At 50.2% G+C, this 23129-nt stretch overlaps 1 protein-coding gene across 3 annotated transcripts in view; it reads right to left on the reverse strand.

Annotated features, from left to right (window-relative positions):
• The window catches only part of PPM1H (protein phosphatase, Mg2+/Mn2+ dependent 1H), a 235934-nt gene that overhangs the window by 83895 nt on the left and 128910 nt on the right, over positions 1-23129 (reverse strand). For all 3 annotated transcript variants that reach the window (XM_059683480.1, XM_059683482.1, XM_059683481.1), the window contains exon 5: positions 5398-5482. In XM_059683480.1, coding sequence (XP_059539463.1) covers positions 5398-5482 — 85 coding nt within the window. The remainder of the gene's footprint in view (positions 1-5397; positions 5483-23129) is intronic.

Below are 23129 nucleotides of genomic sequence, written 5' to 3' on the forward strand. Positions count from 1 at the left end.
AGTATACTTTTTGGAAGGTAACTCTGAAACCTAGCTGAGCCCAGCACTAGGGAATCAATTGGCCGACAAAAGAACCAGACTCAGTAGGAGGCTGGGGCAGACTCGGTGTAGGAGGCTGGAGCAGGTCCAAGGACATCACAAGAAATCATCCCAGATAATACTGCACTTGGGTGAAATCAAATGTGTATTTGAAACCCACTTTATCTCTACCTTATGCTGCCCTTGATGAAAAACAGCTGCAGGGCTGGAGTACCCACAAGGACAGAAGTACACTATGTGAAGGTTTGATGGTATCAGCACATCTTAATGTAATCAAATCAGAGTTTAAAATATGCCCAGCAGAAGGGAAGGGGAGCCGTCACTCTCACACCTACGGTGAGCTCTGCTGAGAAATGCTTATGGAGCAGACTGCATTCCCGCCTATCTGGGCCTTGACTCCACCCACACATTCTGTCTAGTTTTCTGGACCCCTTAATGTTTCATTTGAATCACCCGGGAAACATTAATAAAAATAAAGCCCTGCAGAAGAGCAAGGCTTATTCATGACTCTGGGATCATCAGCCCTCCCCAGCTGCGGGGGCAGAAGTCATAGCCTGGCCCCTTCATCACACACCTGCCACATTCTGTGTGAACACGTCAAACCCACAAGCCTGCTTGATTAATCACCGGCCCAGGAATCTACGGAGCAGAGTTCACATTACACTGGGAGATGCAGGAAGGGCCCTCGAGGTCAGCATGTGAGACCGAACACAATGAGCGTGCCTGCCACATCCATCATCCTGTAATCTGCTTCCAGCTCCATAATCCCCCACATCCAGACCGTGCATTCCAAGGACATTCCTCTGCCACACGGATCCAAATGGTCCGAGTACCCAGGGCTCCAAGCCCTCCCTCCCTCCAAGAAAATCATTAACCATTTCTACTAGTCAAACAGCCCTGGGACTGCAGACAGCTGCTCAAACCAAGTCTCGAAGGGCCTAGAATTTTTAATAATTCTATCGTCAGTGTTTCTTCACACCTCATAAAAATAAAATTTAATTTGACCTAAGAATAAAGACTACACTGTTAACTCCCCAGCTACGTACTAACTTGTTTAAGTCGTGTAAAGGGTACAACTATCATTACACTAAACTGCTTCACAATTAGTTCCAGGAAAATGTTTCCAAAAAAATGAATTGGGTAAAATTTGGTGCACTCACAATTATAAGATATACTAGATGCCCAATGCATGAAATTCATGCAAGAGTCGGCCTTCCTTCTCCCGGCTGCTGGCACCGGTTTCCCTCTGGCACCTGGGACCCGGGCTTCCCTCCTGCACCCAGGAGCCGGGCTTCCCTCGCAGGCCCAGCTTCATCCGGGTCATCGAAAGGACATCTAGTCTAATTAGCATATTACGCTGTTATTATTACAGATAGTATATTTTATATTACCATGGGAATATTTCTCCTATCAATTTCAGAACATGCTGACTATCTCACGAGACGTATCCCATGATCCCACTGAGGAGAAAAGGAGATGCAGAGATCCCAAGCGGGGGACTTGAGGTCACACAGCCCAGGTCGGGGCTGGGCTGGGCGGGGCTGAGAGAAGTCCAGGTCACACTGATATCATTTCCAAGATTTCACCCTAAAAATATCCTAGTTCTCTCAATACTTTACTATAAAGATCTCACCACAAGGTTATCGTATGCTATAAATCCCCTAATTCAAATACTTCGCAAAGATGCGCATCGCCGGTCACGTGACTATCACCACTGGCTTTGTTCATTTCAAAGCGTACATTCTTTGACGCCTACAGAGGACGACACTGGACAACCAGGATATTTCATGTCCTATTCACTCACACTCCTGTCGTCGGGGGAGAAGAGTTTTATAGAGAAACCTACCTGGTTAAGGAGCAAGGATCAAAGAGAATGGAGACAGTGTGCTTCCCTTTTAGAAATGCAGACATTAGGCTCGGGTCTGGGAACCAATGATGTCCACACTAATTGTTCAAGAGTGACTCCAAAACACACAATAATCTCAGGAACATCAGGAGAGATTCCTGTGCTTTGTGGGCCAGTAGGATTTGAAGTGTCAAGACTTTGATGCATCAAACAATACCAAACGAGTACTGGGTTGCACAGAAGAATCTGCCTGTGTTGTTTCATTTAACCCATGCACCTGCCTGCTGAGGGTTTCTATACCCAGTGCAGACGGTGGAGCTGGGCTTGGAAAAGGGCCTTGCTGAAATCACAGCCTAGTTGCGTGACAAAGCTGAGAGCTGAAGCCATCCCAAAATACACGACTGATACTCAGGCATCTGAAACATGTCAGCATTCCGATCCCTCCTCAAAAGTCAACGTCTTGAGTTTTTCTTTGCATCATTCTTGTAACATGAAAGTGTGAAATTATTTCAAAATTTAAAAAGTTAACCTGGAATTATTACCCATTGCTTCTAGCAGGAAAACAGGAACTAGGTTCCACTCAGGGGCAAGGAGGGGATGAAGATGTTGCCGTCAAGGCTTGGAAGGCATGGGTGCTGCTGAGACAGGTTTCGGGGGAAGGTGGAGGGGAAAGTGCTGTGTGGTCATGATCTAGACGTCAGTCAGCCAACAGGCCCCGTGTCAGTACCTCCTCTGTATCAGTACCTCCTCTGTACTGGTGTGAAGGCAGCTTGAGCCCCACCCCTCCCCCACCACCTGCATTCCGATGCATATGCTTGCTAGCGCCAACCCCCTTTCCACTTGTGCCCTAGCTAGCCTTGCAGAACCTGTTTCCCTGAATGCTTATCTTAACAGGAGCTATAACCATACACAGCCCCACAACGGGGTCTGACTGCCGGCGCCAGATGGGGTCTTGGTCGCTATCTCACTTCCCCCCTTACAACCGTCACAGGGGCTGCAAAAGCCCATGGAAAGTGCAGAAGCCTGGTCCATATTTGGGAGACAAAGAAACTAGGGGATAAAAGGGAACACACTCTCCGTCCGCCCCCCCGCCCCCGTCCCGCGCCCCCCCCCCCCCCCGTCTCCCCCCCCCCCCCCCACATTCGGTGCTCAGCTTTGGGAAACTGATTCCCCTGAGTCACAGCACCGGTGCTCCTGCAATTAAAGTGCATTTTCTGAATCTTCCGAGTGCCTGGCTGTTTTGTGTTCCACCGCCTGGTAACTTCTGTAACATTGGTCCTAGCAGTATGAGGTGACTAAGAAAGGGGCCAGTCCTCCAGGACTCAGTGCGTAAGGGGAGGCAAAATAAGCCTATACAATATTATATGCGCACACAGTGCTGTATGAGCACTGGGGACTGACCTCCGGGGGTTAGGGGACACTTCCTGGAGGGAGTGAGATTTGCTTTTGGGGTCTCAAAGAATGAGGAGGAGTTTTCCTGGCAGAGAAGAGAAGGGTCATCTAGGCAGTGCATATTTCCAAAGGCATGGAGGTGGGAGAGATCACGGTGTGTCCTGTACATGGAAGACAGTTGTCTGTGCTGATGCCTGGGCACGATGGCGTTGGCGGGGGTAGCCGTGAGATGATGCTGGAGAGAAGGGTGGGGACGAGGATTGTGGGTCTGCCAAGGGTGGCCTGCATTCTGTGCACGACGAGAAGCCAAAGGTTTTTAGGCGGGAGTGAGGAGGGCCAAGATTAGACCACATGTGTGGCTTGGGGAAGACGGATTGGAGGACACCAGAGAGATGGCAAGGAGGCCAGTGGGTGTGAACTCTGCCTGGGAGACCCTCTGATCTAGTTCTCCATTTTCTAAGTGACACTTCGAGGTCTGGAAATGTTGAGACTCACACAAGGCTACCCCACTGGCCAGTGCCAGAGCTGGGACCAGAATGAAGACCCCCGTGGATGCTGCAGGACCCCGCCTGCTCAGCCTGCACAGAGGATGAAGGGCTCTAAGGTCTGGGCTCCTGGGAGCAGTGCATCTGCTTGGAAACAACAGGAAGATTAGAAAACCATCGCTGGTAAAGAGGGAAGAAATGCCAGTTGTCTTATGTGCCAGGTAGCTGCCCAAAGCAACACAGCTTACTTATTGAGTAAAACAAAGAAAAGGACAGACGAGAAAATTGAGGGAAACTGTCAATTGAACAAAGTAATCAAATCCTGGCCTCTCACACACCTGCTAAAATGCCTAGACTCGAACAAAGTCCTTTTTGAGGAGCCTGGAACAATTCTTATCTAAGAGCAGAGGGTCATGTTCTCCTAAAAGAAAGCCAGCTGCCAAGGAAATACTTCATCCACAAAACTATTCGCACAGTGAGTCCCAAAGACGCCCCACCAAAAGTAACCCAGGAGGACGAGCAAAGTCACTGAACTGAGCTGCTAACCCTGCCCCTGCCCGTCATTGAGGACAGGAACATATGTCTGTTCTGTTTTCCAGAAAACTCAAATCTCCAAGTGAAGCAAAAATTCTCAAGCTCTGAAAAACCAAACAGCCCCCTCTCCTCCAGCCCTCTCACCATTTCACCCCAAACACAGTGATCTACAAGGGGAATTTATTTTCAGGGTAGAAACGTTTTCTGGCACTGCACCTGTCCCAAAGGAGCCCGGAGACTTCACATCGGGGCGTGGCGTGAGGGGTGAGTCAGCAGGATCCCGGGCTGCCGTCCTCCTCGCCACGGGATTCGGGCGAGCCCCTCGGTTTAAATTAAAGAGAGCGGCAGCCCAGGGAGAAGGCGTCTGCGCTCCTCAACACCGCACTTCATATTGCGCATACCAGCCCATGAAGGGAAGCAGAGCACTGCCCTCCTGTCTGTCAGAGGCTTGCGGTGCAAGGTAACCCTTTAACCTCCTCTGGGCCACTCCTGCACCTGAGGGAACACCCTGAGTGGCTGCATCCCAACTGCCACCATCCTGACAAAAAGCCAGGCTCCAGGCTGGCGCAGGGAGAGGGGAAATCACGTCCTCAGTGAAATACTGAGCCACTAGGTCACGAATGCTGGGGACCGTCCAAACACCGAACACGGTAAACACACATACCCTCACTGTTTACACACCGACATAGGGGTTTCTGAGAGTTTCAGTCAAAAGCATCCTAGTACTTTCTACCTTTTAAAATAAAAATAACTGGTTTCCAATGACTAAGCTATGTTACTTATTTCAATGTGATCACGCTTTATAAAGATTTAGTCCTCTGTGTGTGGGGGGGGGGGGGTGGAGGGGGAAGAAGAAACAGAGCATGCGTTTGGCCACAGATGGGAGAAAATCAGCCGCAATAATACATTCACGGAGGTGGAGTGTGTCGTCACACACGGAGCAGGATGTGTGATTGGAAGGTGTGTGTGGGGGAGCTCATACCATATGTCGTTCGTCTGCTGCGGGCCCGCTCCCATGTCAGGAGCAGCGTGTTCCTCCCAACAGCCCGGATGCCCCCCCCCCCATGCCAGTGCACTCTGCCAGACCCACGGGACTCTTACCAGGTACTGGAGTCGCTGGCGCTCCGTCTCGGGGGTGAATTCTGAAGACATGGGGATGATTTCTCCATTCCTGACGATGATGGCCCTGAAAACGGCGAAAACGCATGATCAGCAGCCAGTCTCTGAGGAGCCCCGGTTCTGTGTTCACTCCCAGCTTGGCTGAGAACACACATCAAATGCCAACGGGAGACTCTCTCCTCCAACCCCCAGGGCAACGGTCCCCGTGACCAACTCAACTGCATACAACGCAGGTGTCGGTTCTTTTAGAACATCACACTCGCCCTAACCGGTTTGGCTCAGTGGATAGAGTGTCGGCCTGTGGACTCAAGGGTCCCGGGTTTGATTCCGGTCAAGGGCATGTATCTTGCTTGCCAGCACATCCCCAGTAGGAGGTGTGCAGGAGGTGGCTGATCAATGTTTCTCTCTCATCGATGTTTCTAACTCTCTCTCCCTCTCCCTTCCTCTCTGTAAAATATCAATAAAATATATATTTTTTAAAAAAGAACATCACACTCCAGTGAGCTTACGTGCACTTTTTCTGCTCGCTGGACCCACACATTGATGCCCAGCTCTGGGACTCACCACGTAATAGATGCTCAGTGAATACGTGGGTGAGTACGTGGGTGATGCAACAGAGCCTCACTGCAGACTAGCATTCTCCGATGGAACTTTCTGGGATAACGGGAATGCTATCCCTGTGCAGTCCTACCTGGCCGCCATGTGGGGGACTAAGCTTTTGAGTTGTGGTCAGTGCCGCTGAGAAATGGAATTATTTATTTTATTTTATTTTATTTTATTTTATTTTAATTAATTTAGCTTTACGTTCATGCAGTGACAAGTGGCTAGTGTGTAATGCAGTCAACAGCACAGCTCTAGATCCTGGCTGCTCAGTGTCTGCGAGCCAGTAGCACCGGCCTCACCTTGGAACTTGCTAGAAATACAGACTCTCAGGTGCTGCCCTGGACTTGCTGTATGGAATATGCATCGTAGTGAGAGCCCAGCCACCCACAGGCTCATCAGACTCTGAGAACACCCCAGATTTGAAGCTCCTGAGTTTCAGGGTGACATCCTGGGCCCAGGAAAATTCACTCTCATCCCACGTGCAAGTTCAGTAAATTCACCCCCCCCCCCCCAATGTGTCCAAGAGCTACTGCTGATTCCACGACTTTTGAGAGAACAGAGCTTCCCAAAGCAGATGTCGCAAGGAGGGGCTGCTGGACCCGTACCGTGGAGCCACCTCTCCGAGGCCCATTCCCGGCGGGGCCTCCTGTTCTTGGACCCTGTTCTGAAGTGCTCCCGACAGCCACTTCCCAGCGAGCTACCGGTTCTGGCGGGAGGCCTCCATTCCCATGAGAAATGGAAGCGGCTGGGGAACTGCATCCTGTTCAAGCCCAAAGCTCCCTGTTAGCAGGCGGCCAGAGAGGCGGCTGGCACACTCCTCTGGGGAGGCCACAGGCACGCCGAGGGCCCGTGGACACACCTGAGGCCCGAGGACACGCCCGAAGCCCCCCCATCCCCCACACGACACGCCTGTGCTGAGCTCAGCTCCAGGCGATGCCGCGTTGGCTCCGGGGAGGCCACGTTCTTTGTGCCAAGAAGGCCCTGGCACCGCTCCCTCCCCTCCAGAGGCTGTTCCCAGACTTAGAAACAGTCCCTACAAATGGCCGCAGCTGTGGAAGCCCTGGCCCCAACCCCTTCCCACCTGTGCCCAGTGGCTGCTGTCATGGAAACCAGTGGAGGGGGACAGGCGCGGGAGAGAGGACAACAAAAATCTTGGGGGCTTCAGGGAATTTTCGGTCTAGGAAGAAAACGGTGGACGCTGTGAGAAAATGGAAATGCTGAAGGGGCTGGCTCTGGAAGGGGATGCCTCGGGCTCTGGTATTTGCGTCACTCCTTTTGTTATGCTGCCAGAAACAGGACACATTAAAGAGCCCTTCTCATAAACCCAGGGCCACTTGTAAGAGGCAATCACCCGACCCCTTCCCCACAAAGTGGCATCCACTATTCACCAACCAGTGTGAGGCCATTCCAACGTCTGTCCTCATCGCCAGTGGAGAATAACTACCCTCGGGGAGCAGGGAGTCTGACAGGGTGGAGAGACTTGAAGGGAAGGTCTAGGTTAGGGCCTACACTTAAAGTAGCACAAAGGGCCTTGAGAACTTGGGGAACTAGAGCAAAAGTCCTTATGTAATAAATGCCAAAGGCAACCTTCTGTTTCAAAATGTTGCTTAAAGCTAGTCTTAACTCTTTCTCGTCCCTTTCTCCATGTGGCCCCTGAATTCCAGCTTCCAGGCACAAACCAGGAAAGGTGGGCATTCAGGAAGGGAGGAAAAGATACCGAAAAAGAGAAGGGCAGTGAGACCGGAGTGTCAGAAACCCGGGGGGCGGCGGCGGCGGGAGTCCTTGGGGAGGACCGCGGAGGAGCCACACCCAGGTCAGGGCCCCAGGTTCAGGAGGTAGGGGGACTGTCTGTTCTGTTCGTTCTTCTGTTCCAAACGCGTGGCGTGTGCCCGCCGCTCAGCATGAGCCCGACGAACAGTTGCTGAATGAAGGAACAGGTGAGACAACTTAGGAGAAACTTTTCCTTGAATTTGAGGCAAAAAGAGAGAATAAGAGGCAGTAGATGCTCACTTACACAGAAAGCGGGGTCAATGCCACAGAGCCAAGAGGGCTCCCCCGGAAACGCACCTGCTCCCTCAGCTATGGAGCGAGTCCCTCCATCCCCTCCCTCCTCAGTCTTCCCTACATCAGTTACTCCCTCTCTGTATTCCCAGCCTCTCTCTGCCCAGAGTTCAACACCACGCTCAGAGCACCTTGTGTTTAAAATCAAACAAAACCGAAACTAAACAAACGACACTCTCCTAACCCAAAGCCCACCTCAGAGTCTGCTCCTCACGCCCCACGATCCCTCAGGGGTGAATTCATTCTTGCTCCCCTCTCTGCCCAGTTGCTCTCCGAGTCACCACGTGGCCTCTTGGTTGCTATACCCACTGGGCACGACCACACGCCCGGCACCAGGGCAGCATTGGACAGTCTCTCCCAGTCCTGGTGTCCGGGATACCCATTCTCCTGGTCTCCCTCCCACCCCCGGGACATCACATTTTGTTCTTGAGGACTTAACTGTCCGCCCTCCACTCCCGCTGGTTAACTCCTAAGGCAAGAACTCTGTCTGTCTTGCTCAACACTGTAGCCTCCCTGCCACACACGGGGCCAGGCTACTGTAAGCGGGACTGGCTACAGGATTTCCAGGGTCCAGTGCAAAAGGAGAACGCAGGGCCACTTGTTAATGAGAATTTTAAAATGCTAGCCTCACACCAACTGTGGAGCCCTTCGAGGGGAGGCCAGTGTGGCGCACACAGGTCTTGCACCCGTGAAGCCGGCGCCGACAGCGTGGCCCTGATATTCACTAAATAAGCAAACGGCTTCGACAGCTCCATGCGCTGATGATTCCAAATCTCTTTCCCGCCCACACGTCTCTGCTGCACTCCCGCCTGGAACGGCCACCTGCCGACAGACATCTGGCGGCTATTCACCGGCACCTCAGACTTAGCGCGTTTCAGACTGAATGAAAGACGCCACCGCCACCAACCCCCGAAGCTGTCCTATTGGGGGGGACACCACCACTTCACTTCTCTCCTGGCTGCCCATCCAGACCAGGGAGCCGTTCGGACATCTCACCCTGCCAAGTCCTAACAGGCGCCACGCACTGCAAACTCCACCTTCTCACCAGCACGGGAATCTGTGCCCCTCCCTGATTCCTACTGTCCCTGCCTTGATCCAGACTTGTCCACACGACTCAGAGCTCTCCCGCTCTCCCTGCCCCAGGCCCACCCTCTGGCCCATGAGCCACATGGTCACACGGTGGTTTTGAAGCATGATTCTCATCCCCTCCCTGCAGCCCCTGGATGCTTCCCAGAATTCCCGACTTCCTTCCCTGTCTAGTTTTTGCCTCTATTTCTGGCTTTAGCCCCACTCTCGCCACTCCTTACACTTCCACCTCTCGCTTCCTCTGGCCGACCCACTCCTCTCTGAGAACGGTCCCTTTGCCTTTGCCTTCCTGGTTTTCCTCCCACGCCCTTCTCTGTCGGCACCATGGGTGGGTATGCCCAGCTGTGCCGCAGCCCCAGGTCCTCACGGCCACTGCTGGCTGCCACGCTGTCGCTGACTACCTGAGCATCTCTTCCGGGCAGAGCCCAGTTCTTGTCTCTGGACCTCCAGCGCCCAGCGCCCGACCCGTGGCAGACACAGTAACCATTTGCTGATGGATATGTGACTAAATGAAGAAAGAGCTTGACTTGGGTAGGTGAACAATTTATTCAGAGCGAAGGCCCCAAACAAAATCTTTTCTTAGTAGCAACATTATTATCTGTAATTGCCTAACCGTATGTATAGTCTGAGCCCTCAAAAACCCATAATGCCTTTTCATTTATTTTACAAAAGGACAATGGACCTAAGAAAAAATACTGTACTGGCTGAGTCACCACTAAAGTGACTTGGGAGATAAGGGGGCACAAGGCAGGGCTGTGGACTCAGCGGGCGGGGAGGTAGCCCCTCTATGCTCTCTCTGTTTTAAAATTTCAAACTCACACACAAGGCGGTATCAGCATCCAGTCCCAATCTTCACCGCTGGGGTAACCCTCGCTAACGACCTTCTCCAATAGGTCAGTGCATCCACATCCAGCTGTGTGCGGACATCCTTCACGTCTGTTTGAACTATCAAGCTCTCCCTGTATGAGACATCGCGGGTTAAAGAGGACAGCGCTTTTGGCAGTCAAACTCTTCAGTCCCTAAATCACGACGCCGCTTCCTCCGTGACGCCCGGCTTCCTTTTGATCTTCCCCTCTTTCATCCTCTGATCCCGGGGTCAACCTGTCAGAGGGCCGGTCCCCAACCTGGAGCAGGGCAGTGGAGGGAAGGAGTTCAAAGGGAACGGAGGGCGTGTGAAAGCAACCGCCACTGACGCGGGGGAATGCCTTCCTCGCTGCGCTCTGTCATGACGGGACCCTGGTAGACCTCGATCTTCTACGTCATTGTTTCATGAAGTGCTTCTCCCAAGGAAATCGTAAGAAGAAAGCCAGCTGTGGCAGCAGTGAGCATGGAGGAGAGTTAGGCTCCTGCCCTGACCCTTCTCTCGGGGCCTCGGGGCCTGACCTGTGGATAGGACTCTGGTCAGAAATGGAGTGATACTCAGAGGTTGGCCAGAGAAGAAGGAAGGAAGTTGCTAGGGACCGGGCCGGTGTAATCCATGGGCAACCACCCCCACCTGGCATTCTTTACCATGCAAAGCGGGTGCTTCCTGAGTATATTCCCCCGAGTTAAAGCTAGCCTTTCGCTCACAGAGACGGTAACTGGAACGTATATGCTGTATTTAATATCTTGTCTCGCATAATAGATGGGGCGTTATCTGTAATATGGTGAAGAATGAGGTTTAATGTGTTTTTTATGAGGCAAGTGCACAGATGGAGGGGGAGGTTAAGCCACGATATGAAGTTTTTAGATGCTCTCTCCACACCCCACACCCCAGATATTAGCCACAGGAGAGGATCAAGGCCATTTATTCCTAACTTATGGGAATTTTGAGTTCAGAGAACAGTTCCTGGAAAATGCTGCTACGTATGCCCTCCCAGTCACAATCTGGAGTCAAAAGACCTACATTTTGTTCCTCAAGTTAGTCAAAAAGCGGGGCTGGTGAAGAGAAAAATGGAAGTTGAAGGCGCGGCAGTGTCTACCCTTCCTGGGTGTTGGCGGTTCTGGCGGCTCAGCCAGGAGGTGACAGTGTGAGGGCCAAAGCACCGAGTGACAGGCACTGTGGGGCCGTGGCTCGCTGCCAGCCCCCTCCCAGGTCAGAAGTCCACGGCACAGGCCTGCGAGTCAGAATTCGCAGGTGCCAGCCCCACCCTACATGCACCTTTAGCTCTGGGACCCGGTGTCCTCGCCGATGAAGAGAAGGGAGGACCAGGTTAGTTCTCAGGTACCTTTCGGTCTAAATTTCAAGGATTCTGAAAAGAAGCCTGACAGACACGGGTGGAGAAATACGGACGACCACAGTGAGTACTTTTCCTCTCAGGAGGTGGCCCTCACCACAATGTCGGTTCTAATAAATAGAAAGCAAGACAGGCGTGCCAGGAGGGGAGCAGTCACCCCAGTGCCTCTCCTCAACCGTGGAGCACGCGGAGCCCATTACGAGGAAGCCCCCCCGTGTGACTCGTCTGTGTCACCAGTCCCCTTGGAACAGAGCCGCACACAAAAGCCACGCTACCACCGTGGAGAGTATTCATGGGATGCCCTGAGTCCATTCCACACTCCTCAGCTGCCAGTGACTCGAAGCGCAACATGAAACCGCACATTTCCTGAGCCGGGAAGGAGATCTGGGATGAGGTGACAGAAGAGAAACCAGTTGGAAAACCCTTTCTGACAGAGGGGATGTCAATTCTAAAGTACAAGGTAGGGGGCGTGCATTTTGTCAAACCGCATCAGACCTGGCGGATTGTTTGGATGCCGCGGGAGCGTCTGTCTCCTTCGAAGGTATTGGAACTGTGTCGATGGGAAAGGAAGCAGGGCGGCCAGGGAACAAGCCAGGGGTACCAGCACCGGAGGACAGCCGGGCTGTCAATGCCAATTAGAGGCGTCCAAAAATAGCGGAAGGGGGAAAACGAACCCCAGGAGCCTGGACTTAGTTTGGGTGTGTTTCTAGTCCTTCCATTTTCAGAACGGATACGAGAGAAGACGTTGGCCAATAAGGTGATTCGTGTAACAGGACCTCCAATTTCTCAGGAAAAACATTCACACACAAAAGGCACAGAAAACACACACAACCCACGCTCAGATCTTTAAGTGGCAGCAGAAACAAGTGACCACTTGTGGAGCAAGAACCGAGTCAGATGTTCCCTGTTTTCTTCACGACCAGCGCACTCTGTCCCCACACCACGCAGAATCCCTTCTCAATGTCAGAATTCAGCTGCTTTCTGCAAACAGCTTGCTATCCCAGCACAATATTTTCCAGGCCAGGTAAAAGCCTCATAGTCATTGAAGAAAACTTTTTGAGGTACAAATTATTATTTTTTTTTTAAAAAAGGGATCTGCCTATAAATTAACACTGGTGTTGTTTGTCCTATCATCTTTTAAGAATATAATCAATGGTCCATAAAACTTCTTTTAAAGTATATAATTCAATAGTGGGGTTTTTTTTTAGTTTTTTTTTTAGTATAGTTACAAGATCGCTCAACTATCACCACTACCTAATTCCAGAACAATTTCATCACCTCAAACAGAAATCCCCAGGGCCCCCCAACAGTCACCCCCATTCCCCTTCTACCCTCGAGCCCCTGGCAGCCACTAATCTGCTTTCTGTCTCCACGGACTTGCCTACTCTGGACAAGTCACATAAATGAGATCATATGTGGCCTGTGCGCCTGGTTCCTTTCACTTGCCATAATGGTTTCAAAGTTCCTCCTTATTGCAGCATGCATCACCCCTAGTTCCTTTTCTATGGCTAAGTGAATATTCCACTGTATGGATATACCACATGGTATCTGTCTGATGAACACTTGGGGTGTTTCCACTATTTGGCTACTGTGAATAATGCTGCTATGGACATTCAGGTCCAATTTTTTTTGAGAATATATGTTTTTAATTCTCTTGGCGACATATATGTATACCCAGGAATGAGTTTGCTAACTCTAAGGTTAACCTTTCGAGGTAACTGCCAATGGATGTTCCAAAGTGGCTGTATCATTTTACATTGCCAATTGGTGGGTTTTAAAACTTTTCTTAAAGGACCACAGACTCCAAACTAAATTTATTTCTGAAGATCCCACAGTGATTTCTCATTTTTCATGGTTTTAAAAGCACTTTGCCGGGAAGGTTTTGCCTGTATGCTTCAACTGCAGTGCACACACTGAACACTTAATGGTTCATTTCCCATTTGCACCCGAGGGCATATCTTCTGTTCTTAAGTGCAGGGTCAATGCCTGTATTCCGCAGCAATACACAGTCCCCCAGCACGAATACATACCAACACCTTTCAAGCCACAGAGCGAATGTATTTTCCTCCCCGTAGCAAGTATCCAGACGGGATGAGGCCACCAAAGTCATTTATTTTTTTTCTCTAATGTAGTCATTTTTGGAGTAGGATGATCTTTCCTCCGCCCCCCACCCCCAGCTTTTTTTTTCTCGAGTAACTGATGACCACAACAGCTCACTGTGTGTACACTCAGGCCGGCAGGACAGGCAGAGCCTGGGAAGCGATCTATTTACTAATGCTCTGCGTCCGGCACACCCACTTAGGACTGTGCCCAATTCTGACCTCTCTACTTTAAAAAGGCAAAGCTATGGAACAGAATCCCAAGAAGAGAAATAAAAACAATTCAAGGGGTGGAAAACAGATGCTCTGAAGGAGGCTGGAGCAATATCGGTGTTTTGGCCTAAAGGAAAGAGTGAGGAGTGACTGGATCACCTTCTCCTTCACGCAGTTTGAACTGGTCTTATTCAAAGACCGTGGGTGACTGGTTCTTCATGCTCAGAATGAAACAAACAAGAGGCAATTCTATTTAAGTCAAATCAGTGAAATTCCGTGGCTGGAAACGGCAAAAGAATTTCCCGATCTTCCCTTCACACACTGACCCAAGCCCGTGGGCCTCCACCCCTGGAGTTCCTCAAGAGGACACGCAGGGGCCTTGTCTAGATATGCCTGCCAAGAGTCTCGAGGCAGCCTTTGCTGTTGCTTCTTTACGATGCTATAAATCAGGAGTTACATCTGCTGCATGAGAACAAAGCCCAATCCATGGACAGGGCCTTCTAGACCAGTGGTTCTCAACCTGTGGGTTGCGACCCCTTTGGGGGTCGAACGACCCTTTCACAGGGGTCGCCTAAGACCATTGGAAAACATATATAATTACATATTGTTTTTGTGATTAATCACTATGCTTTAATTATGTTCAATTTGTAACAATGAACATACATCCTGCATATCAGATATTTACATTATGATTCCTAACAGTAGCAACATTACAGTTATGAAGTAGCAACGAAAATAATTTTATGGTTGGGGGTCACCACAACATGAGGAACTGTATTAAAGGGTCGCGGCTTTAGGAAGGTTGAGAACCACTGTAGACTGTAAAATGAATTGAGAAGGTCTGGCAACCTAGACTGTGTAAGTAAACCCGGCATCCTGATTGCCACAGGCCCTGCTCCAATTAAGCTACATGAATGCACCTGGCAGGGCAGGTGGCCTCACTTGTGGCCCACGATTAGGTCCCAGGCTGGATGCCTTACCTGTCAGCCCTCTCTGCCTCTAGCTCAGTGGTTCTCAACCTTGGCTGCACGTTAGAATCACCAGGGAATCTTTTTAAAATCCTGATTTCTGGGCCTCATCCTCCGGAAATTCTGTTTCTTTGTTACTAATGTTGTGGCCCCACCCCATAACAAAGAAACAGAATTTCCGGAGGATGAGGCCCAGAAATCAGGATTTTAAAAAGATTCCCTGGTGATTCTAATGTGCAGCCAAGGTTGAGAACCACTGCTCCAGCTGCTGATGGTGACCCTGCGTAACAAAGGTTTGGGAGGCCCATCTCTCGTGCACTGAGCATAAACATCAGCTGGGTTTGGGGAGCCAGATGATGCACAGTGGGAAGTGATGAGGGCTCGGGGTCCAGTTCAAGCCACTCTGAGACTCCATTTTCCCCATTTGAAAATGGGACAATCGCTTGCCCTGGCCAGGTGGCTGGGTTAGTTGGAATGTTGCCCCTGTACACCAAAAAAAAGGTTGCAGGATTGATTCCCTGTCAGGGCACATATGGGAGGCAACCGATCAATGTTTCTCTCTCACTTCGATATTTGTTTCTCTCTCTGATATTTCTCTCCCTCCCCTCTAAAAAGAAACAATTAAAAAAACAACAACATATTTTCAGGTGAGGATTAGAGTAAAAAAAAAAAGAGACAATACCACTTTCTTCAGATTAAATGAGTTTATGTGCAAAAGGACTGTAAGTATAGCTTATTAATGGTGCTGCTGGAATTATTAACAGAAATTCACATATCCAAAGGTCAAACTAGTACAATCAACCACGTAAAACTGTTACTTTGCACAATAACTGTCCACAGTTGTGATCTTAAGAAATTGCATGAATGATGAAAAAAAATAGATCCAGAGACATAGAAGCATGGAACAGACTGAAGAATTTCAGAGGGAAGGTGGGGATGGGGGGTAGAGATTAACCAAATAACTTGTATGCATATATGCATGACCCATGGACACAGACAATAGTCTGGTGATGGCCTGGAGGGGTGGGTACGGGGTGGAAGGGGTCAATGGGCAAAAACAAACAAACAAACAAAGAAAAAACCCCACAAACAAAGGGGACGTCTGTAATACTTTTAACAATAAAGATAAATTTTAAAAAACGATATGCTGATTTCCCATTGCCACTTCAGTCACGTGTTCAGATTCCTTCAGAATTCCACAGAGAAGGGGGGAGACTGACAGTGTAGTATTGGAGCATTCCTTCACTTGAGCACTAGCTTCAAAACCCTGTTCATTAGGATTAATGCCATAACCTCAACATTTTCCCATACATCTTTGTAATTTAAAATTTTATTTTGACAAACAAATATAGGAAATCCCCTTTCGATGCAAACATTTCTACTGAACCCTTAATATACCTGAAGTTATTGCAATTGTTCAAGTGAACAATGAGAGCCTGGACTATGTCTATGGAAGCAGAGTCTTAGAAATAAAATGCAAGAACATTTTAAAAGTATATTCTCCCAAGTAAAGAAATGAAAAGGTCTGGGAACCTGCTGTGGTTCCCAGCCTGTCAGTGGAGGGTGATGGTGCTACTAACCACAGGAGAGACGGGAGAGAAGCCAGTCTGGAGGAGATGACACCGGGCATGTTGCATTTGAGGTCGGCGGGTATAGAGATGGAAGTGTGAGTGTGGGGCTGTGGGATGAGGTCAGCGCTGGAAAACAGACTTTCCCTGGCCGGGGCGCTCAGTTGCTTGGAGCATCATCCCGCACACCAAAGGGTCACCAGCCTGATTCCTGGTCAGGTTGCAGGTCTGGTCCCGGTTGGGATGGGTACGGGAGGCAACTGATGGATGTTTGTTTCTCTCTCTCTCTCTCTGAAAAATCAGTATTTTTAAAAAAGGAAAGAAAAACAGAATTATGTTTATATTATAGTTAAAACTGTGGAATTGAAACAAGTGTTCCAAGGAATGTATACAGAAAAGGTGGGGATAAATGTTGAGTGAGAACGTGTAAAGATGGGCCCATTCTCTCATCTACCTGGTAAACTCTTGTCACAGAGTAAATCGGTGAATTAAAGTTGGCGTCTACAATATTTCCCATGGAACACTCTTCTGCATGATAATAGGAAACCACCCCAACCATTCAGGCTCAAAGAGTTTGGAAAGCACTTTTCTCTTTTCTGAACCTGTAATTGCCAATACGTGCTGCTGTTCTCCAACACTAGGCATCTGTGCAACCCCCCAGCCTGGCCAGGGGAGGGACATCTCCTCACTTTCCTACGTCGTGCGGCTCAGATTCAGGACGGATGCGCTTGAACGAGTTACAGCCTAGGGCAGTGATGGCGAACCCATGACACGCGTGTCAGAGGTGACACGTGGACTCATTTTTTTGGTTGATTTTTCTTGGTTAAATGGCATTTAAATATATAAAATAAATATCAAAAATATAAGTCTTTGCTTTACTATGGTTGCAAAGATCAAAACATTTCTATGTGTGACACGGCACCAGAGTTAAGTTAGGGTTTTTCAAAATGCTGACACGCCGAGCTCAAAAGGTCCGCCATCCCTGGGCTAGGGACACAGCGAGCGTCGCCCTTGGGAGCCCCTCCCAGCCCAGAGCCTTGTGAGGCGCAGCGTCAGGGCTGCCCTCTCTCGTGCAGAGGCTGCAGTGAGTCTCTCCGACCCCATTTTCTCTTCTGAGACGCACTTCGCTCACAAAGCTGCAGGGCCGAGCGAGAGGCGAAGGTAGGGGCCGCCGGAGGAAAGCTTAGCCCTTTCTCCCTCCGCCCCACTCTCCGGCTTTCTTCATGCTGGCTCTCCTCTTAATAGTTGGCAGGTCAGAAAGCTCGGGGCGCGCTCCTGCTGCTCTGACTCCAACTTGCTCTGACTGGAAGCGTGGGGGCTTTCTTGCTCTGGTTCTCATTTCAGCGTTGGGGTTGCACAGATGCCTAGTGTTGGAACGCCTTTCCCTCATCACCAGGACGAGGGGGAAGGAGGCAAGTAGACCTGTCCGGTCCTAAGCGCTGGATCTGATCTAAAGACTTCGATGTGGCCCAGCCCGGCTCACAGAGGGGCTGCGCTGGGACTTGAGGCTCAATCTGTTACTTATGAAGTGTGTTCCTCTGCCTCATCCTCTGTCCGTGGAGCTCTCCGTTTAACTTTTTGGGATTGGTGGGCAGGGTCCAGGATAGGACTTAAGAATTCATTTCCCCGTCTCAGCCATGCAGCTTCTTATTCCTCCCGGGACCGTGCAGTAACCAGGCTGAGTGTGACACCAATCCCTGCAAAACGTTGATATCGAAAGCTTCCCCAGTGGCTCTCATTCCACACCCAGGAATCATTTTGACACCTAGCCGAAGAAATGCACTCAGACTATTAGTATGGGGTTAATTCAGGATCCCCTTTCTTCCGACGGGAAGGCAAGGACAGATGGTACCGCCGACCCATCAGAAGTGTTCACAAGGCTAAAGCCAAGAAGAGGGTCATATTTATGGAACATGGGGGGGCCAACAGACATGGCCTTCTTTAGTTATAGGTGAAAAATTGAAGTGACTTATGAGAGACTAATTAGCTACTTGAGGGCAAAGGTATAACACTGACAGATGACAAAGCCGACGAAGTACTGTTTTGTTTCAGATTGAGAAGGGGGAAATAACCATAAGTTAAAAAAAAAACCCAAAACAAACAAGCTAAGGCCTCAGACAGGTGAAGAGAGTCCAGAAGAGAAGTCGGCTGCGACAGATGGGGTCGAGTCCTCCAGCCTCTACAGATCACACACAGCTCGGGCCCTGACCGTCCGTGGGAATGAGGCTGTGCCAGTGCAGTCGGGAATCTGGGAGGAGCGGCAGTGAAGAGGAGGTGAGTCCAGAGACTGGAGAGAGGACATCGGGTCCAGCGTTCAACAAGGGAGACAACAGATTCTGTAACTAAGGATATCAATTGGAGTAAGCTCTGTGGCATGGCTGCTGGGAAGGTGAGAGTGGGCTGCAGGATGCTGTCTTTATGGGGGGAGACGGGGGCATCAGCGCTATATCCCATGGGTCATTTCAGTTCCGGGTGGTGCCATGTGTGAATAAGGAAATTTCATTAGAACCCGGCCAGACACCTGAATACTGGGGGGCTCCCACCAGCTCTGAAGAATGTTAAGGACGCCAGGCCTGTGCATTCTGAAGGAGAGAAGGTTTGTGGAGGATTACAATAAGTGCCTTGAAGGACTGTCAAGTGGAAGAGTATGTAATCATCTCTGGGTGGTAGAAATATATCTTTCCTTGTTTTTTAAAATATTTTTATTTCAGAGAGGAAGGGAGAGGGAAGGATAGAAACATCAGTGATGAAAGAGAATACTGATTGACTGCCCCCTGCCCACCCCCTACTGGGGATTGAGCTCACATCCTGGGCATGTGCCCTGACCAGGAATTGAACTGTGATCTCCTGGTTCATAGGTCGACACCCAACCACTGAACCACACCTGGCTGGGCTCTTTTTTCTTTTCTTAGTATATATTTTTAATAGATTTCAGAGAGAGGAAGACAGAGGGAGAGAGAAACAGAAACATCAATGAGAGAGAAACCTTGATCAGCTGCCTCCTACTGGGAATTGAGCCCCCTGGCACTGTGCTCCAACCAGCAATTGAATGTGACCTTCTGGTGCATGGGACAATGCTCAAGCACTGAGCCTTTCTTTTCTTAATCTTATTTGTCTTTTTCTAAACTGTATAAAGTAACATGTCATAGTAGACAGTTTGGTTTTCTCGGGATTTTTTTTGTTTGTTTTACAAATGTTTCATGACCTAAACATGTACATATAAATATCTATGTATATAAAAGCCTAAGCAACCAGAACAACCAGAAGCTATAACACCCACTGACCACCAGGGGGCAGATGCTCAATGCAGGAGCTGCCCCCTGGTGGTCAGTGTGCTCCCACATCCAACCTCCCCCAGCTGGCCACCCTCCGACAGGCCCCGATCGCCTGATTGGGGCTGGGATGAGGAACCGGGGGTGGGTGGCAGTGGACATGGCCCCATCCCCAGGGGGGCTGAAGGCAGGCTCCCTCCTTGGGGCCAGTGGCCAATCTCCCTTGCCCTGTCCTCCCGCACGGCTGGAAGGCCCCGATTGGCCCGCCACCTGCCTGCCCCGGTGGTGGCACGGCAGGAAGGGAAGAAGGAGTGGGGGAGGTGGGGAATTGCATGGCGGCGAGGTGCCGGCATCTGTTCCTTCCACGCCTGGCCCAGTGACCATCACCTCCTCTCCGGCCCAGCTCTGACTGGCCTGGCCCCGATCAGCCCCGATCACGGGCCAGGCAGAGGGACCCCACCTGTGCATGAATTCCATGCACCGGGCCTCTAGTACTGAATAGATTCCTGAAGGGGAAGGTTGTCATGAACAGAGGAGGATCAAGTCAAGAAAAAGGTAGAGAAGGGAGAGAGGAGGGAGGGTAGTGGAATCTTAGAGGAGCTGATTGGCTGGAAAGATGAGAGCGTGTGACAGGCCGGATACCGTGGCACAATCTCCACCAGGAGCTGCAGCAGTGAGGGAGAGAAAACCAGGATTTCTAACCACAACCAGTTGGGACTTAGTGACGCTGGCTGGAGAGGGGGCTGTGATGTCAGTCAAGATTTCACCAAAGCCGAAGAGTATCTCCAGGGACTCAGAGAAGAAAACCTCCTCCTCCAGAGCTTACAAGGAGCTCACGCCCATGGCCAGTCCAGCTGGAAGAGGGGCCTGGGGAGAGCGTGGGCAACCAGGAACAGCCGCCTCACAGACAAGGCCCAGCAGAGAGGCCTGTGGCCACGGGCAGCTGCTGGGCACTGTTTGAATCTTCAAGTATGTGGGCAACTGAGTCACTTCAGTGTGAGGTGCCTCAGCCGTATGGCCTGTTATCTCCACTCTCCCTCCTGCTCTGAAGGTTCAGTTATGAATCGTAACTGTCTTAGTATGGAAGGTTCGAGGACAGGAAAAGAGGAAGAACATCACCAACAAAATCAGGAGAGCGACCTTTGATGGATAAACCACTTTGCGTTTTTTTGCTGGGAGTAGCAGTGCCCAAAGCAGAAACTTCCATCCATGAAACAGAAATAACATTCCCACTGTCAACACAAGAATGATAGGAAATATTAACACTCTGGGCTAGTACATTGAAAAAAATAAATACATTCAGGTGAATTAAAATATCGTAAGTGCTACACAAACTAGTTACTTTGTTTAATTCTTCCTCAGGCAGTAAAATAAAAATAAACCAGTTCACCCTTCTATGTTGCACAGAAATGAAGAAAAAAAAAATTAATGCAAAGGTAAATTCACTGGAAAAATATCCACTCTAGTAAGTCCACCAAAAATGTGTCATTGTAGACACACCATTTTCAAATGTATTTTTCCTGGGGGCAAGGTTCAAGTTGTAAGCTTGTTCTTATAATAACCCTGTTTGTTGAAGAGGCTCTTCCTACCCTAACACCACTTCACCAAACACTCGAGAAACACAATCCATCAAATCCCTTGTTTCTGCGTCCCAATTTCTATGGACCTATTCAAGTTTACATTTTGAATGTTTAGCATCCATCAGTAAGTCACACACTCCACAGAACAAGAGGCATTTAGAGCACAATCTGGCTCCCATTGGCCGGGGCCATTCACAGCCACCTCTCAAGGGAGAGACGCAGATGGAGGCTTTCAGCACGCAAACCTTCCCATCCTCGGTCTGGTGCAATGGAGGAGAGAGGCTGAGGAGCAATTAGGGAGAGCACTGATAGAGGCATTTGTTATTATTTGAAACGTGAGTTTGCTGTTCAAAAGGCTAAACTGTGGAGCTTAGAGCGAAGTGCTTGAAGCTGTCCCAGAACCCTGAAGGAACGTGCCCTAATTGCAGTCACGTTCCTTCAGTCACAGATGAAAAAGTTCACACTTTCCTGCGTCTGGCTGGGATCACTCAGCCTTTCATTGCAGTTGTGAGGACTCTTTCATGAGAGGCAGCGCCTTCATTTGGTTTCCAGATGGATAACTCTGGGAAGCCACGAAAGCTTTGAAGGACATCTATTTTTGCCTTGAGGTCTCGTGGCGCCTGAGTTCACATGAACCTCCCAGATGAAAACGATCTGAGCGTGATTCATCGATGCCCAGGGTGTTCTCGCCAAGGGGAGGCCCCCGCACGTGTGGGGTTTCTGCACTTACACAACTTATATGCTTATTTGTGTAAATAAACTGCCTAAAACTTCTCACCAGTTTCCGAAGTCTAAGGAACTTAAAAATGACCTACAATGCATGTTCACCAGAGAACGAAGGTGGGAGAACTCACTGGGCTAATTAACCCCCAAAGAAACCCCACTTCTTGACCGAATCTGTGTTTGTTCTCTCTTGGCCCTGGGACAAAGGCTTGGCCAAAGCTTCCCAGAAATGTCTGAGGTTAGAAATCCTGTTAGTTTAACTGTTTCATTTTAGGGATGAAAAAACCAAGACTGAGGGAGGTTAGCGGTCTGGCCAGGCTGAGACCCATGTCCTCACCTTGGGGGTTCTTTCTTCAATGCTATGCCTCCTCCTGCCCATGGTAGACCGTTGCCATAGAAACTCCTGTTGTTTCCGAGCATCTAGGGCCTCCCATGATGCCTTCTGCCACCTCGGGCAAAGGCCAGGTTCTCCCCAGTCCCGATTCCCACCTTCGTCCAGCTGCCATCCTTTCTGTCTGCACCGGGCTCCTGCCCCGTGCCCGGGCGGACCACCCTCTCTCTTCTCTCTCTCCTTCGTGAAATCCAGTAACACGGAAACTGTTGGACTCGGGTGAATTTCCCTCCAGACAATTACCAGGGACAAAAATAGTGAAATGAGAACAAATGGGAGTGACCCAGAAGGAGCGAGAGTCTGCACCAGAGAGCTCACTGACTGGAGCAGTGCGTTGAGAGGGGCCATCAGGGACAGCAACGTCCCCTGGCTCCTGTCCTATATTGCCGAGAGGGACGCATGCACTGGAAATCTAGGGGTGCCCTAAATTAGCGACAGGCGATTGTGGCTGCAGGCGCCAGACAGGGCCAACCCGCCAATCTGAAGTGAATCTGTCTCAACCGCCCGAGAACGGCTTGTCCTCAACACACAGCCACGGCGGGCTCGGCCTCCAAAGGAAATTGAGCATTTTCACCAGAAAAATTTGAACGTAAACCCGCGTGACCATGCATGTAAGGGGAGCCCCAGTAACACCGACCACACTTGTACTGATCAAATTGGAACTTCCAAGACCTTGTTTTCTTTCTTTTGGCAAATATTCCCAGAGTGGCCACCCCGGGCCCGGCACGGGCCCGGCAGGGAACCCGAGAGCAGTCTCTGGGGCACGGAACTCACAGCTTGGGAAAGCAGTGGTCTGTGTGGGAGGTGCTGGGACGCTTCAGCCAGCCGGGCCAGGAGGGACAGTGAGGCCTGAAGGACCAGCAGCGGGGAGCCATGTGGGAAGCCAGGGAGAGAGCAGCTCGGGCAGAAGCAACAGCACGTGCAGAGACTCCAC

This window comes from Myotis daubentonii, chromosome 2 (assembly GCF_963259705.1).
Source record: "Myotis daubentonii chromosome 2, mMyoDau2.1, whole genome shotgun sequence".
Classification (NCBI taxonomy): domain Eukaryota; kingdom Metazoa; phylum Chordata; class Mammalia; order Chiroptera; family Vespertilionidae; genus Myotis; species Myotis daubentonii.